General features: G+C 50.6%; 4 protein-coding genes across 4 annotated transcripts; all 4 read right to left on the bottom strand.

Moving 5' to 3' along the window:
- Positions 1–7: 7 nt before the first annotated feature.
- On the bottom strand, positions 8–2162 carry LOC108093899. The gene is made up of 3 exons (XM_017194259.2): positions 1740–2162; positions 1476–1681; positions 8–1416 (listed from the first exon to the last, which is right to left on the bottom strand). The coding sequence occupies exons 1-3, from the start codon at positions 2084–2086 to the stop codon at positions 32–34; spliced, it is 1938 nt and encodes a 645-aa protein (XP_017049748.1). The 5' UTR covers positions 2087–2162; the 3' UTR covers positions 8–31.
- Positions 2163–2455: 293 nt separating this feature from the next.
- Positions 2456–7354, bottom strand: LOC108093893. The gene is made up of 3 exons (XM_017194249.2): positions 6545–7354; positions 4273–4653; positions 2456–3893 (listed from the first exon to the last, which is right to left on the bottom strand). Exons 1-3 carry the CDS (start codon positions 6577–6579, stop codon positions 2516–2518), a joined length of 1794 nt encoding a protein of 597 aa, XP_017049738.1. The 5' UTR covers positions 6580–7354; the 3' UTR covers positions 2456–2515.
- A 99-nt stretch (positions 7355–7453) lies between these two features.
- Positions 7454–13854, bottom strand: LOC108093891 (putative 1-phosphatidylinositol 3-phosphate 5-kinase). Its single transcript, XM_017194248.1, has 7 exons — positions 13348–13854; positions 10528–12787; positions 8461–10467; positions 8237–8399; positions 8014–8171; positions 7792–7953; positions 7454–7732 (listed from the first exon to the last, which is right to left on the bottom strand). Exons 1-7 carry the CDS (start codon positions 13852–13854, stop codon positions 7545–7547), a joined length of 5445 nt encoding a protein of 1814 aa, XP_017049737.1. The 3' UTR covers positions 7454–7544.
- A 58-nt stretch (positions 13855–13912) lies between these two features.
- Positions 13913–14662, bottom strand: LOC108093894 (anaphase-promoting complex subunit 13). The gene is made up of 3 exons (XM_017194250.2): positions 14517–14662; positions 14088–14234; positions 13913–14026 (listed from the first exon to the last, which is right to left on the bottom strand). Exons 1-3 carry the CDS (start codon positions 14526–14528, stop codon positions 13943–13945), a joined length of 243 nt encoding a protein of 80 aa, XP_017049739.1. The 5' UTR covers positions 14529–14662; the 3' UTR covers positions 13913–13942.
- Between the last annotated feature and the right edge of the window lie 1362 nt (positions 14663–16024).

Raw genomic sequence — 16024 nt, forward strand, 5'->3', positions numbered from 1 at the left:
TACTTCGATATAACAAACTACCGGGTTATTGCTAAGCAACGTCCTGTTGTTCTGGACTGTTCTCTTGATCAGCTGGAGAATCGTCCTCCACTATGAGTGACACTTCCTTGGGCCGGAGTATCCAATAGTAAACAATTAAGGTGGCCAAAAATAGGACTCCACTGTAAACGATCCACTCCCAAATGAACCCAAACCACCAGGACTCAAACTCCTCGTTTGCATACCAAATGGATGATATGGTGATGTTCTCCGCCAGAGTGAGCACCAGATAACCACCGTACCACCATCGAATGCTCTTAAAACACACTCGAAACTCCATTAGAACAAAGATGTAGATGTAGGCGAGTAGTAGAAGGAATAGATTGCGACTCCAGCTCCCTCGACAACGGGTTTCCAAGGCCAGACAAGCCAACATCAGGGCATAATGAACTCCAACTAGGATGAAGAAAGCCTTTGGGTAGAAAACACAGAACGTGGACAAAGACAGCATCCTCATGGTGATAAAGGCAATCCATCCGAAGAAGGACACTGTTCTACCGGCAAAGTCATCCTGCTGAATGCCATTCACTATTTTTGTGGGTCTTGGGAAGTAAAAATCAACCACATCCTTCGGAGTCAGCGGAGATGCTTTGGGGGATTGTGGAATCAGAATAGTTCGCTCCTCAGGATCCTCTTCCTTGACCCGGCCCATCAGCAACTTTGGAGGATGCGGGACATTCTCCTTGATGTAAAGCTGAGCGTTAACCAGCAGCATGTCCTTAAAGGTTTCCAACTGTGAAAGAGGTCTGGTGACCCGACGACTCCTGCGGTGATCATTGTCCGACATGGTTCTTCGTAAATCAGGAGTTGGTGGGTCATCTTCGGTGGTTTTCAAAACAGGCAATTCCGGTGGCGCTGTTTTTGGAGGAGGTGGTGGCGCCGGAGTTTCCGGTATGCTGTCCAAAACCTCAATGGTGTTCACATCACCCAGGTCTTCATATCTCACTTTCAATTTAGGCCGAGTACCTTGCATCTTCTCCTCATCCGTGGCATTGTCTTTGGGTCCAGAGTGCAGCAATGCCCTCGTCTCCAGATGCTCCAAGCCATCGTTGTCCACCTCGTCCTCTCCCCGAATGTGCAACTCGTGGGTGGCTTCACCTGAATTGGGAAGTGACCTGCGTGCCCGGAAGTTCTCCATGATTTTGTCCGACTCCGGGAAGCTGGCTATGGTGCGCTCGGACTCCCTTTTCTTTTGCTCCGCTTCGCAGCAGAGGCGCTCATTCTGCTCCAACTGGCAGCGATGGGTGTCCACCTGTTGGGGCGTGGCCCAAGGATAGTGGCGACCCACCCTCCTCTGGCTCTCGATCCTGTGGTAACTGGTGGTTATGGCGGCCAGATCAATCGCGGAAAAAACTAGGGACATGGCCTGAACAGCAGCTATAAAATGGGAAATAAATTTACAACAAAACTTATCATAGATGCGGGAATTCACTTACTGGTTTCATAGTTCCGAAATATATCCTGTGCCAGCATGTAGTACAACTGCAGAATAATCTGTGGAGCTGCCTGAGCGTAGGCTTGTATCAGGAGATACAATTCGATATTGGATGTTTCTGTGGCCTTGGCCAAGCACTTCATGCGCTCCACATCGTCTTCGTCGTGGAAGAGACCCTCGATGGCCCAAAATAAGCGCGTACAAAACCTTATCGGTAAAAGTTAATAAACACGGCAGTGACCCACATTTTTACCCATCGACTCACCTGTAAATCACGAAAAAGGGGAACAGCAATAGCTTCAGCAGTCCAATGCCAAGGGCAATGCACTTGTTCCGCTGCGAACAGGCGCAATCCCTCTGCTCCTTGGAGGCCAAAACCAGGAGGAAGGTGATCAAGGGAGGAAGGATCACCAGGACCAGGGTGCCCGCTCCGAATCCTGGTTCCTTCTGGCTGAAATGCTGGTAGCTCAAAGCTAAATCCGAGGCAGTTTGGACGATGTAAACTAGGAGGCCCAGACAAGTGGGCACTATATAGGAAACCCAGATGCGCGTTCGACTCCGGATCGTATAACCCAGTATATGCGGTGGAGGATTGGCGGCATGGACCTCCATCTCTGCCGTGACTCCACTTCCTGTGGGAGTTTCCCTTATAATTCTGGATAAAAAAGCTCCTTCTTTACATCTGTAGCTTGCGAAATGCGCGGTGATACTGAACCACTATGAGTAATGAGATTCTCTCTTTGAATCACTATCTTTAATGGCGAGATAAGATTAAAGTGAGCCAAACATTTTTGAGGTGAGAGAGTCAGTGGTTTGTTTACGTTTTTGCGCCATTAAAAAAGAAGACTGTAGACCCCAAGGTATGCGAAAATGTTAACTCTTATATAGTTTAAAGTAAATAGATTAATAATCAAGTAGTTTAATTGAAATAAATAGACTTTTGTTGCATTGAAAATCTCTTATATCGTTGCTTGTTTTTAATTCTTTTACAATAGACAGATTTAAAACAGAATACTAGTGATTAGGTGTAGATGCGCCGACCTAGGAGTCGTACCAGGTCTTCTTCATCCAGTTGGAAGGCTTGCAGGGCTCGTCGAGCACCACGAAGGATCCGGGTTGCGCCTGACCTCCTGCCGGCTGCTTGGCCCGTCGACATCCCACAGCGTACTTGGGATTCCCCTCGATGATCGACGAGTTCTCCCGGCAGCTGGCTGCGTTCTGGAGCACAGAGGCTCTCCTTCCGTATCTGGCCGGCTTCTTGGCCGCGTTGCCGCCCACCTCCTCGAACCTGGTGGCCACCGGCTGCTCCGGCTCCTTGGCTTGCCGTTGCCTGGAGGTCCTCCGCTTGTGGGGAGCCTGCACTGGCGGCTGCCTCGCCTCCAAGGAGGAATCGGAACTCTTGCGGAGATTGGCAGGTGCACCGGGTGGGGCTCCCTCCGAGTCCCTGGGACGCTCCCGCAACTGGTAGTTGTACTGGGCCCTTCGGTACTCCGGCGTGGCCGTGACCTCCGATGGAGGAACTGTCACCAGGACGGGCGTCTCCAGATCCTCATCCCGCTCCGGCTGGTGGTGGACGGAGGGGGCGTGGCCGACGCCCGAGGTGGGCAGCCGGAAGCAGGAGGTGGGCTTCTGGACGACGGGACGGGAGCGCGGGAAGTCCTGGTAGTTGTTCCTGTACTCCGGGTTGAACTCGATCTTGCCGCGCAGGCGGAGGAAGGGCTCCCTGGGCTTGCCCCGCTCGGGCATCTCGGTGATGTGGGGATCTCGGAAGCTCTCGTGGTATTCGGGAATCTCTTTGGTGAACTCCCCGCGCGGACGCAGGTGGTCGTCCGTCTTGAGGGACTTCTCTTTGACCACGTGCTTGGGTGGGTCGATGAATTTGTCGCGGTACTCCGGCACCTCGGATCCGGGTGCCCCGGCTGCCTCGGAGCCGGAGACGCGCAGGTTGTCGTCCTTCTTGATGGGCGCACTCTTCGAGTAGTTGGCGTACATCCGGAAGCTGTCCCGGTACTCTGGCACGGCCACGAACTCGCCCTGGATCTTGATGCTGCTCATCTGCGGAATGGAGTGCGCCTTCTCGGGGAACTGCTGGACGAACTGGCGCCGGTACTCGGAGGGCTCCGGTACCTGGCCCTGCTGCTCCCTGTCCACCGCCTGGGCCCGCATCTGCAGGTGGCACCGCTGCTGCTCCTGGGCGGCCACATCCCGCCGGAACTTGTCCGTGGCCAGCTTGCTGCCGGGCTGATGCTGATTCCTGGCCGCCAACTCGGCCTCGTCGAGGAACACCTCCCGTGGCAGTATCTTGGTGCTGGGGTCCAGCATGAGGTACGAGGAGTTCTTCATGCCATCGGTGGCGCCGCCGCCGCCTCCCTCTCCCAGCTGCAGGTTCTCCGGATTGCGGACCGGAAAGGTGCGGGAGCTGTGGTGGGGAAAGTAAATTGATTTTGATTGGTTTTTATTCAATTACCAAGTCATTGATTGAGGGTATTTTGCCATGTATTTAATACTTGTCCAATTTATATCCACAGACAGGGAAATTGATTTCTTTTTTCGGATTCCTAATGGAAAACTACTATGAACTTTTAACTTTTCTGATGCCTTCTCAAGGAAGAAAATATTCCTAAACCACTCCAGAATAAATCATTAACTAATGTTGTGCAGAACTTATTTCTTTAGTAACGTACTTGGCTTATCAAGAGGTTTGTCTAGTGCTTAGGACCACCCAATATGAATAATTGATAATCGATTCTTGTCTTTAACTATGGGCTACAATTAGGTAATTAGGGAAAGAAACTCACAATCGCAGGTCCTCGGGCGTGTACCAGTGGTATTTCTCCTGGTGCTCCGACAGCAGCTGCATGAATCCCTCCAAGCGCAGCGAGGTGGCGCGTCGCAGCAAGGATCTGGGTCGGGATTGGGTGCCGTGGCCCCGGAAGTGCTTGCGGTACTCGGACTTCAGGGAGCCGAAGCTGGGCACTGGCTCATCGCCGCTATAGAGGCACACGTTGCTCCTGGTGTGCAGGTGGACGGGCTGGCGGCGGCGGAAGTACTTGAGGTCATCGACGGCTATGTACTCGTGCGGATGCTTGATGGCGAACCGGCTGAGCTCGCCCTGCTTCTGGTTGGCTGTGAGATCGGGCTCGGAGAAGGACCGATTCCAGCCAAAGTCGGCATCAAAGCTGTGGGATAGCACAAAGTCTGGTTAGGATTCCCGATGTGAGTTCTCGAAACATCCGACTCGTCTTGTCTTTGGCTGCCAACTGAGCGAAAAAGTTGCGGGCACCGCCGGTGGTCGCCACCACAACCAAATAACAGGTAGGTCCCCTAATAACGGGGGCACAAATTCATCCAACTCCCGCCAACCGCTTGCCATTGCCACGCAAAAGTCTCGGATCGGCGGGATAAATAGTGGGAGGTGGAGGTGACTTCAGACAGCAAAGGCATTCCTCCATATCCACATCCACATCCACCTCCGTTTCCATTTCCAGACAAATGGCGTGCCACGGTTACCAAGTTGCTAGGCACACTCACAAGCCTTTGTAAACAAACTAATGAATGGGGAAGCGGATGAAATTGCTGCAAATTAGAAAATTGTCTATTGGATTCGACGGGAGCAGCCGGTGGCCGAAGACAGGGTCGATCCAAGGGCTAAGGTGTCCGGAAAAAAAACCTTTTTTGTGAGCTCAAATAAATGAATTATAATTTAAATTTAAAGGGAGAATTTTGTACAAAAAATCGGAATTAAATTCCTTTTTTTTTTTAATGAGCTCAAAAAAATGAAATATAATTTAAATTTAAAGGGAGAATTTTGTGCAAAAAAATTGGAATTAAATTCCCCCTTTCTTGGCAGATCTGTCCCTGGAAATCTCAAAAATGGAATTTCCCCATTCCAATCGATGCCAATCAATAGCTCACGAAATCGGCGACTTTTGTTAGTCCTGGCAACGGCTGGCGCCCCACTGAAGGAGGTCCTTGGTTATCCATATCCGGAAATGAGTTTTTTGTTGAGGCATTGCCAAGGACTCGTCGCCCCAGCGCGGAGTCCATTTAAAATGCACAAGGATTGCCAGTCAAAGGTGAGCCAGCGCGCATGCAAATTGCATTCGGTTTTTACGGCCGGTACCTGGCTAAATGTGACCACAAACACCTGTTGCGCTGCCATCGGAATTTAAACTTCTCGCCATGGCTGAAAGTTTTCGTGCGTGCGGGGAAATGTGCCAGTTGAATGGCTATAATTGATGGCTGCCAAAATGTTGAATTATCCGAAATCTGTAATTTCTTTTTCGTGATGCGGGGGGAGTGTGCGTGATTGGTGCTGGTTGAATCAGAAACGGAAACAGACAGAAACATTAAAGGGCTGCACGTAACTAGGCCCCCGACGAAGTCTGACCCAATTTCTGGCCAACTTTCGCCCCACAGAAAGAGAAGTCGCCCTAGGACTTCGCAATAAAAAGTCCAGCTGGCGAACGGCTAATCTTGACAATGCCAAATGACCTTTGGCTATTTTTAAACCGGGCCAGCGTAACGCAACCCATTTAAATATGCTAATCAGCCGTTGGCCGGCCATTGCGATACCTGGACACACATAATTACAGTTGCAGATTTATGACGATTTAATTGCTGTTACACAGCCTAGTCACGCCACGGGGCGTATACGTAATGCAATAAACAAGAATGCACCATTATGTTAACAGGCATAAAAACAAGACAAGGTCAGCCGCAACCGGGATTTCGATTAGGTCTAACATCAATCACTTTAAATCAGTTGAAAGCTGAAACTGGTTACTGTATAGGGAAAAGGCTAAAGGTGGGAGCCTTTAAATCCTTTTTCATTATACTCTTTAGGATACTTCCTGATTAAATATGGATTAAAAACTTGGCACTCACTAAGGAGATACATAAAACCTTTTCTGCGACAAGTAAATTGGGTCAGAAATACGTTAAAACCTTCAAGGAACATAAGTTTTATTTAACTTTCTTTAGACCTTTAACCACTTGCTGGAGAGGTCATTAAATATGAATTGCTTAAAGGCGAAACTAGGAAAGTTGGGAACTAGAATCCCTCCTTACACATCGTTGCTTTTCCAGTCGTAGGCAATCGCCATTGTTGGTTTGCTTTTCTGGGGCTGCACTTTAATTAAACATTAAATGAGTCTGCACTTTGCGGGTAGAACTTGAGGCACTCATGTCGGGCACACACCCTTGGCCAGTGGCCGTCCACTAAGCCAGCAGTCCCTCCGAACCCAGCGAACCGCAAATGGCGCCATTCAAGCGCAGCTCGCCGCTCCACAACTTGACCGCTCAAATCGTAAATCCCAACTGAACGGTGCGCCACCAAGAAGTTAGCCACTTTTCGCACGCCAACTTTCCGACTTTTCCACCTTTCCGTCACCGCCCTCCGTCGCAACTCCACTGCGCTTCTGCCTTTCCAACATTTTCCCACGGCGACTGACTTGAGGTGTCACTGGGGGAATAGCAACAAAAGCGGGCTAAATGTGGGCATTCCGTTTTTTTGGCTCAGCACTTAGAGAAGTGCTGCCACATGCAATCGCGTAGTTTATGGCCTGCCCCTCCCCATCCCCATCCTCCTCCGGCTCCGTTGAAATCAAAAGTTCTCAGCTGCAGTTGATTTGAATATGAAATGGTGTTTTGATTCCCATTTTGGCCACCCGCTGCAGCTGTCAGAATTGAGTTCTTTAACCCAGTTCGCGGCGTTTTGACGCCTCGCTAATGAAACCATGCTTATGAGGCTCCAACGAGCACATTTGCCTGATTTACTCGCCTCTTAACGATTTCATTTCGCGACGCGGTCTCCATCATGATAATAATTTCCTTTTCGCCTGGCACGCAACTCCGGCGTACATGGCTTTCAATTGTCATGAGCAGCGGTGGCTTCCGGGGTGCGGATGCGGGTCAAGGGCAAATCAATTCGCCTGCGGCGTCGGAAATGCTGGCTGACAGAGTGTTGCTGGAATCGGATTGAGTGGGATTGGCGTCTGCTTTATTGCGTCTATAGCTATGTTGTGTAAACTAGTTTGTGTGCACTTTGTGTGGATGGGTGTCGCTGGGATTAGACCTTGGACAGGCCCTCCCAACGATCCGGAACTGTGAGGAAATAGCGATCCATGGCGTCGATGAAGCGCTGCTTGTAGCGCTCCGGGTTGACCACCGTGGGATCCTTGCCCTTGCCGCCCAGAATGCCCGATCCCTTGATGATGGACTCCACTTTCTTGTCCAGGGTGAAGGTGCGTATGTAATCTGTAAGTCAAATCGATTTGATAGTACAATTAAATCGATTAATTTAGTTCAAGACTCACCTATAATACCCAAAACCAGAACGCTGTTTTTCGTGTCCAAACCCACTAAAAGTGAGTAGTCCATGACGAGGTTTCTCTCCAGGAAAGAAGAGTCCCGCTGGATGGCATCCCTCAGCACTGTTTTGCTGTGCGACAGCACATACAAAGGCTTCGACCAGGACACTGTAAACAACATTAAGATTAAGTTTAAAACTCTAATGTTGGTTTCTAATAAATACTTACTCTGCACCAGATTCTCATCCAGCAGTACGATCTCGCCCTGTTGGTTACTGGGATCCACCAAACGGTTTCTCTCCGAGCCCTTCAAGTCAAATTTATTATCGATTTCGCAACCGTAAAACAAATTCTCCATGACCATCACCGAACGTTCCACGCAGGAGCTGAAGATTAGGAATATTTTTGTACTTAATAAAAGTAAAAAGAAAATATATTAGAATGAACATACTCCTTTTTCTTAACGGTCACTTTGAAGACCCCAAAGATCTTGGCCAGCAGTGTGGGCAGTTGCTGCTGCTGGCACCTGTCGATGTACTCGAAATACTTCGGAGCAAATGGCTCGAAGATGTTCATTTCCTTGGAGTTCATTTCCTTGAGCACAAAGCGATCATCTGTTGGTGATAAAATCAGTTGAGTACTGGTGACTTGAATTTAATATATAGATAAGCCTACCCAACGTTTTGCAAAAGCGAGATCCTGATTTACCGCCCCTCGCCTCCCACTGGACACTTTTGCAGAGGCTTCTGGCCAGGGCAATCCTTGCGTCTTCTTCCAGATCAGTTGCTTCCTCCGTGTTCCGTGGGCCTCCAACGTCGCTGGGCTTGCGCACCAGCTCCATTTCGGAACCGGTGCGACTCTGTGAGATTCTCAACTCCTCGCGCATCTTGCTCTTCTCCAGCCGGCGGTACAGGGATTTGTCCAGCTTGGGAGGCTTCAGGCTCTTCGCTCTCATTGCATCGAACTCTCGGGCAAAGAAGATCTTGCACTGAAACTGGCAGCTGCTGTCCTGGAAAGCCAGAGTGATGTGTGGACTCGGTGCCTGCTTGGTGCGTTCCTTGCTCTTCTCCTCCGTTTCGGAAGTCGCGGCAGCTGAAGGAGGAATCGAAGCACTTGGAGCAGCGCTTGTGTTACTCGAGGTTCGCGATAGGCTGGGACTGTCTTCGGCATCGCTCATGTTCTCCGCCAGCGGGATCTTCCGCTTCAGCTGCGGACTTGAGTGAGCAGCAGTGCTGCAATAAGCCCCATTGGTGTTGGCCTCCGCCTCCTCGATTGCCTTCTGATACTCCGCCGAGGTCAAGCTGTAGGCAATCACCGAGCTCAGATCGTTTTCCCGGACGTGGATGGGAATACCGCCCAAGGGAAGCGTCAGATGATCCTGTGCGGGAAAAGGCGACTGCAGCGGGTTCACCTGATTCCCCGAGGGCAGCAGCTGGGTGAGAATCTTTTTGATGGATTTCTTATCCGAGTAGACGTTGACGGTGGATGCCAGCAGCTGGTCGATGGAGAACTTCTTCTCCGAAACCGACTGGCTGTTGGATGCACTGGTTTCGGTATCCTCGCTTGGACACTCCAAGGCTTCGTTCTCCTTTTGAGAATTGGAGCTGTTGGCCTTAGACGAGTCCACAGCAAGCTCTGGCCTTAGTTCCTCCGTGCAGATGGTTCCCGAGTCGATATGGTGCGCCTGCTTGGCGGTCAGCTTCTCGATCTCCTGCAGCCGCGGGCCCCACAGCTCGATGCTCTCGGCCAGAGCTCTCCTCGCCATGGCCAGGGCATCGCTGGTGTCGAAGGCGGTGGCCCTGCTGTCCGTGAGCAGCGTGTGCACGATTTCGATCTTCTGCTTGAAGATGAACTGGTCGTGGGTGAGCATGGTCTTCAGCTGCTGCACCAGCGGGGAGTTCTCCTCCTCGGTGGCGAGATCGGCAATGCGCTCGTGAATCCTGTTGTACACCTCGTGGCCCCGCACCGAGAAGTTCTTGATCTCCTCCTGGGCCTGGGCGCTGGGAAAGGGCTTCGGAATATCCAGCTGCAGGACCAGCGAGGGCAGATCCGTTTCCCAAACCTCAACGGGCGTGTACTGGAACTTGGCGCCCACTCCGCGGAAGCTGAAGTGGTGAACATAGTCGCGATGCAGGGAGTGCTCGCACGGACTGCCGCCCTGCTCTGCGTCCACCGGAGAGGGCCGTCGCTTGTAGGCGTGGCCGTGGAACCGCATCTCTAGGTACTTGGCCAGCGAAAGGCACTTGGCTGAGTCGGCGAGTGGAATTGTGGGGGTTGTAGCATTGCAAATGCTGCACCAGGAGGTGAAGTAAATGCGCTTAGGGTCGGAACGGGTTAGGTCCTCGGTGAGGTAGACATGCACGCATCCCAGCGAGTGGACATAGCGACGCACGTGGCCCAGCATCGGCAGGTTGCAGGACGGGCACATCGAGTTGAAGAGACAGCAGTAGCGCTGGAGAAACTGTTCCAACATGATGTCGTACTGCCCGTAGAACTTCATGTCCAGCAGCATGGGCAGCTTGCAGAAGGACGAGACGCCCTTGGGATTGTAGTGGAAGCTGCAGAAGAGCACCGGCAGACGCTGGTGGTTCTGCGGATCCAGCGCATCCTTGTACAGCTGCTCCTCGCTGACCTTCTGCGGCCGCTGAATCACCTCCGCGTTCTTCTTCTTCGGCCGGAGCACTGTGGGATAAACGAGGGATAAGGATACGTATTTATAGAGGGAGGGCATTTTGCGCTTACTGGGAGCCGTGCCCTTGGGTAAGCGACCGCCAAAGGAGCGGAACTCGGCCAGTTTCGTTTGTATATCCCGACTGCTCGCAGGTGCCGTCATCTTCATCTGCACAAAGTCATGCGGCGGAAGCAGCTGCATTTGCTGGTTCTCCTTGTTGCCCGGCTCCGATTTGGAGGCCTCGCTGTCGCCCGTGCTTTCTGGCCTCTCCAATCCAGATCGCGACCATTGCTTGGAGAAGTACAGTTCGGCGGGAAAGAGCTTCCGCAGCTTGCACTTCCGACCCTGCTCCGTTTCCAAATACGGAAGCGGGAAAGTCAGGAAGGGACTGACAGAGAGCAGCGTGGAACTGAGTGCCGTGCGGAATCTATTATCGTATCGCGGCTCCACTGCCAGAGCCTCCACCACAGGAGGTGCACACGGCGAGGTGGACAGCGCCTCGGTTTGGGTTGCCCGCAGTGGGTCCGTAAAATCGGAGACATTCTCGCTGACAATGGTGGTGATCTTGTCCTCCGACTTGCGCTCCACAATAGCAGGTCGTTTAGCACGCAGCTCCGCCTCCGTCTCCGTTTTCGGACTCGTTTCCTTGGAGTCGAAAATCGAGGGTTTCGGACTCAGTGGCTGGGCGAATTCGTTCAGCAGGAAAGACATCTCCAAGCGCCAGTTGTAACGGGCAAAGAGCAACGCCGAGGCCACCCGCTTGACCCTGGCGAGTTCCGCATTGCTTCCGCCTCTCAGGAGACAAGTGTATCCCCGTGGATTGGTTAGCTTCTCAAAGAACATCAGCGTCTTGCCGTTGTAGCTTTTTATGTAGAAATCATTGCAGTAGCCCAGCTTGGGCATGGTGATATTCGACTCGATGGAACTGACAATGTCGCACTGCAAAGTGCGAGACAGACGCTCCATTACCGATAGCTTCACATCCAATACGAGCGTTACTCCATAGGATCTGAGTAGATCCTGGGCGATTCCCGCCACATTTTTGTGGACCAGCACAACATTGGGGGTGAAGCTCATGATGCGGGCACAGACATTGCGCAAGTACTCCTTCTCCTGCAGCAGCACGGTCTCAATGGTCACGAATTTGCCTTCAATACGCTCGTATCCAATGGGGCATTGCAGCAGCAGAATGCGGGGAAAGGGCACCCGCGTGGCCATGTCCTTGTGCGCAACGTTCTTGGAGAAGGCCACGCCATGCACAATCTTGGAGTCCTTGCGCCTGCCACCCGGCACCTTCTTAAAGTTCACATAGTTGCGGATGTCCATCAGATCGTTGCTGCAGTGCTCCGGCTTGAAGTGATTGGCGGCCGTCGAGCAGAGCATCTGGAGCACCTTGTCCCACTCCTGGTCCAAGTTGTGGGCGCGCAACATTTGCGCCAGCAGCTGCTCTTCGTGCTCGCAGTAGGATGCAAGGAGATTCGAAGTGGCTGTGGTGAAGCAGCGATCGTTCTCGAGTTCGTTCTCCAGCTCCTTTTCCTTTTCTTCGGCCGACAGGTCCATCGACTTCGGAGGCTGAGGCTCCGCATGGGGTGCCGCCTCAAACTGGGGACTCATCGTACGCGATGTGTCCGAGCTGCTGCTCTTGGCGAACTTATAGTGCAGCGTGGGGTCGAACTCCATCTGCTCAGGATCCGGGACAATGGGCTCGAGAAATCCAGCGGCCAGCATGGCATTTAGAATTGCCACCGCCTGCACTTCGTTAGCTGACTTATTGTTGCTGTTGAGGAACTCAATCAGACGCTGGCCACAATTCTGGGCGGGCAGATCGCGCTGCATCTCCTCGTGCAGAGTAATCAAAGAGTTCGACTGCTGCAGAATGTTCTTTCGATCATCAATGGAAAGAGTGGTGTGCGTGGGATGCGAACTGAAGCGCTCCTCCTGGTAGCCCACGGACATTTTGCGAGACAGTGGTGCCCTCTGCTGCTGCGGATGCTTCGCGTGCGGAGTGCCACTATCCTGGACCTCCAGTTTGTTGCTCAAGTGCTGTTGCAGTGCCTGCAGATCCTGGCCCATCTCCGAGCTAGATGACTTCAGGAAGGTCAGCACTATCTTGGAGCAGTAGTTGCACACCTTGAGATCGCCGTCGCAGCGGATGATCATGCCAGGCACCACTTGGTTGCAGCACTTCGAGCAAAAGATCTGACCGCACAGCCGGCAGTGGTGCTTTCGGCGGAAGGTGGAGAACTTCTGGCTACAGTCGTAGCACTCCTTGGCCTTTGAGTCGGGCATCCAGAAGCGCTGCAGTTCCGTGTCCTTGTAGTTGCGTAGATCCTGGAAGATGTATTTCAATTGATGTCTAATTAACTAATGATACAATTAATTACAGAATTGAAACACAATCATTTAGAGGTATGCCATTTTAAAATCGGATGAAAATATGAAAAGTTATGCCCTCAGAAGTTGTGAATTTCGGTCGCTTTTTAGCAAAACTATTTTTAAGTCAATAATTAGTCCGATTCATCGCCCGATCCGTTCCGACTTATATGCTGCGTGCAATAACCACACAACTTTTGGCAAAGTTTAAGCAAGATAGCTTTAAAACTAAATGACTAATTTACATATAAACAGACAGACGAGCTGATCAAGAATATACGAGTATATACTTTATTGGGATGAGGTATCTCCTTAAGTGCGTTGTCAGCTTCTGACTAAAATTATAAAACCCTCTGCAAGGGTATAAAAAAAATATATTTGTGCTGAACCACAAATTAGTCAACTCAAATGTTTGATAAAAACCCTGTGAACAAATTCCTGTGAATCATTTCCTCCCTCATGTTTTTTCGTTAATACTTTGGCTTTAAACCGTTAGCGAGTAAACAACTTTCACTCACGTTATTGTTTTTTGTGGCCACAATATTGCTGATGTGCTTGAGCACATTGGAAACGGTCCGCCCCTGATTCGCTTCGTTGGTTGGCAGAGGCAGCGCCTCGACGCGCTCGGTGGGCTCGGAATCCTCGGTTGCGGTGTTACTGGAGGTGCCTATGCTGCGGGATTCGCTATTTGCCCTTATGTTGAGCGTGGTAGGCGGCTGTGGGCGCCCCGATCCCACGCTGGAGCTTTCCACATTGGCGGCTTCAGGGGTGGAGGGTTGAGTTTCGCTGAAAAACTGAGATTTTCCCACCACTTGCACGGTCTGCGAGGAGGCACTGCTGCTGCTCCCGCTGGAAATGTCGTTGACGGTGTTGTAGCTCTGGTTATAGACATTCTGGATTTTGTTCACCACACGGCCGAAGAGCGATTCCGGCTTGTCCTCGAAGTTGCGTGCGAATTCGGTTAGTTTAGAAGGCGAGTGCAGGTGCTGGTGATTCAAGCTATTGCTTTGATTGTTGCTAGTCATGTTGCCGGGGTGTTAGGAGTTGGGCTTGTGGCGCCAACAGGCTGGTGGGCGAGGCGGTGGCGCTCGCCCGTGGACTCGAGGTCCTTGGTTAGATAGAGGTGATGTTGAGCTGGTCGATGAGGGCTGCGTCCGGTGCCAGCGAGCCCAACGCAAGATCAGTCCACTTTTGCTCCTGTTAAAAGGTAAGCACAGCATAGGAGATCTGCTGATTAAATTCGAGCAATAATGCTTACCTGTTCGCTGACCGTTAGGTGTGAATCACCGCCGTCTGCCTCCGGATCGGGTAGCTTTTCGCGTGGCACTAGAATCTGGTCGAACGGCAGAACTTCCATGCGCCAAGCATTGTCTACAATGTCCAGCAGCAGATCATCGATCGGTGCCTGTGGTAAAGGGGATAACACCTGGTATTATCTCGCCGTAAGGAAAAACAAGACAACGCCCCCGCAGCGAAATTACGTCATTCTGCGCCAATACCCGAATACTGGAGACACGCTATTGCTCGCGTATTTAGATTTATCACAATGGGCGCCTTGATAACTACGACTAATTGCTGTGAAGCGATAATTTTACCACAGTCACAGGGGACGTAGTTGTAGCTACTATCTTTCGGTTAGGAACGCAGCAAGTTGTAAGCACTCGTGCTTAAAGAGCTGCTCTCTTACCTGGCTGTCCATCACTTATGGAATAGTTTAATCAGAGATTGGCCAGCCTTCAACTGCCTGCCAATTGTTTGCTTAGCCTCTTTTAGAGTGTTTTTGTAAACAATTGGCATAGAATTGTGTTTTGTTAACCAAAACAGCTGTTTAGAGATGGGCTTTCGTTGATTAATAATATCGGTTGGTTTCCGTTGATTTACGGCACTGCCTATCGATCTGCAATCGATTTTAGCGCTTTTTGAATTTTGTTTGTTTTCTTGGGCAAATAAAAGCTGAAAAGTCAACAGAAGATCCAAACAACCAATTTATATTAACAAATAATGTATTTATTGGCAATTAGCTTATTGGAGGCGAACATATGACATGCTTGTTTACCAGATATAATATTTTGAACAAGTCCGGTATCCAAAAAAAAGTTCCTTGACAACTGAGTTTCTTACAAGTAACTACATTTTTATTTCAGCAACTTAAAGATTTTTTATGGTATTTGTTGTAAACCATTGGTTTCCCTCGCTGTTTTGGCAATACTATAAAATGTATACATTTTTTCTCATAATATCCTTTAGATCAGCTCTACGCATCTTTAATAGGTATCTGCAATAAACTGAGAAACTAATAAGCAATAGAGATTTATATTCCAGTTTTATGTATTCCAAAGTATTTTTAAAGCTGCTGGTTTCTTGATCATGTTGACTGTTCCATTGAACAACTGACTAGATGCAGCATAGCGCTCTTTAAAATCGCTTTTCAACGTCAGCTATGCCGACATCTTGCCAATTTACCAACAGATTCGATACGATCGCTTCAGAATAGCTCCAAAAACCGAGTTCGCACACGATTCACAAAAATACTCTCACTGGGCACAAAGTGGTCTTCTATTACCCGCTTGTTGTCAATGGCTTTTATCAATGAAACGCTTGTTGTTTTGAAAAGCACTTAACAAGTTTGCTGTGCTTTTTGGTTTGCTGGGCTGTTGGACTGGAGAACTGCTGGTTTTCTGGCCTGCTGGATTGGAGGAAGGCAAGCGTAATCCGTCAGCGGTGGAGACTAATTGGCAACTGATTCCGAAGCCGAGCGGCGAGCTCAGCACCACACCTCGGCAATTGAAGAAGTTTCAATTAGTTGGCATTTGACACTCACACATGGAGAAAAAGCGGGGATTGCGGCCCGTTGCCAGCGCACGCACACCATCGCAGAGTGGGGGTGATACCTGTACAGGCTTACCTGTACACGGCGACAGGTAGTCGGACGAGGGGCGGGGTGAGACGGAGCAAGACCGCTTAAGCCGCTTTTTAGCGCAATGCCGTCTGCCCGGAATATTAATGAACTCCCTTTTGAGAAAAATATGAAATGAAATAAAATTTTGTTGCCAACAATAGCCGTGTCCACGTCCGAGTCGTTGTCGTTTCGGAATCGGAATTTGTCGGCCCGCAGCGAGCCCCAAAAATGCATTGGCCACGGCCACCATATTCAGCGCCAAACACGGCGCATGCGCACCGATTGCTACTTCCGCC

Source organism: Drosophila ficusphila, unplaced genomic scaffold, assembly GCF_018152265.1.
Source record: "Drosophila ficusphila isolate 14025-0441.05 unplaced genomic scaffold, ASM1815226v1 contig_414, whole genome shotgun sequence".
NCBI lineage: Eukaryota > Metazoa > Arthropoda > Insecta > Diptera > Drosophilidae > Drosophila > Drosophila ficusphila.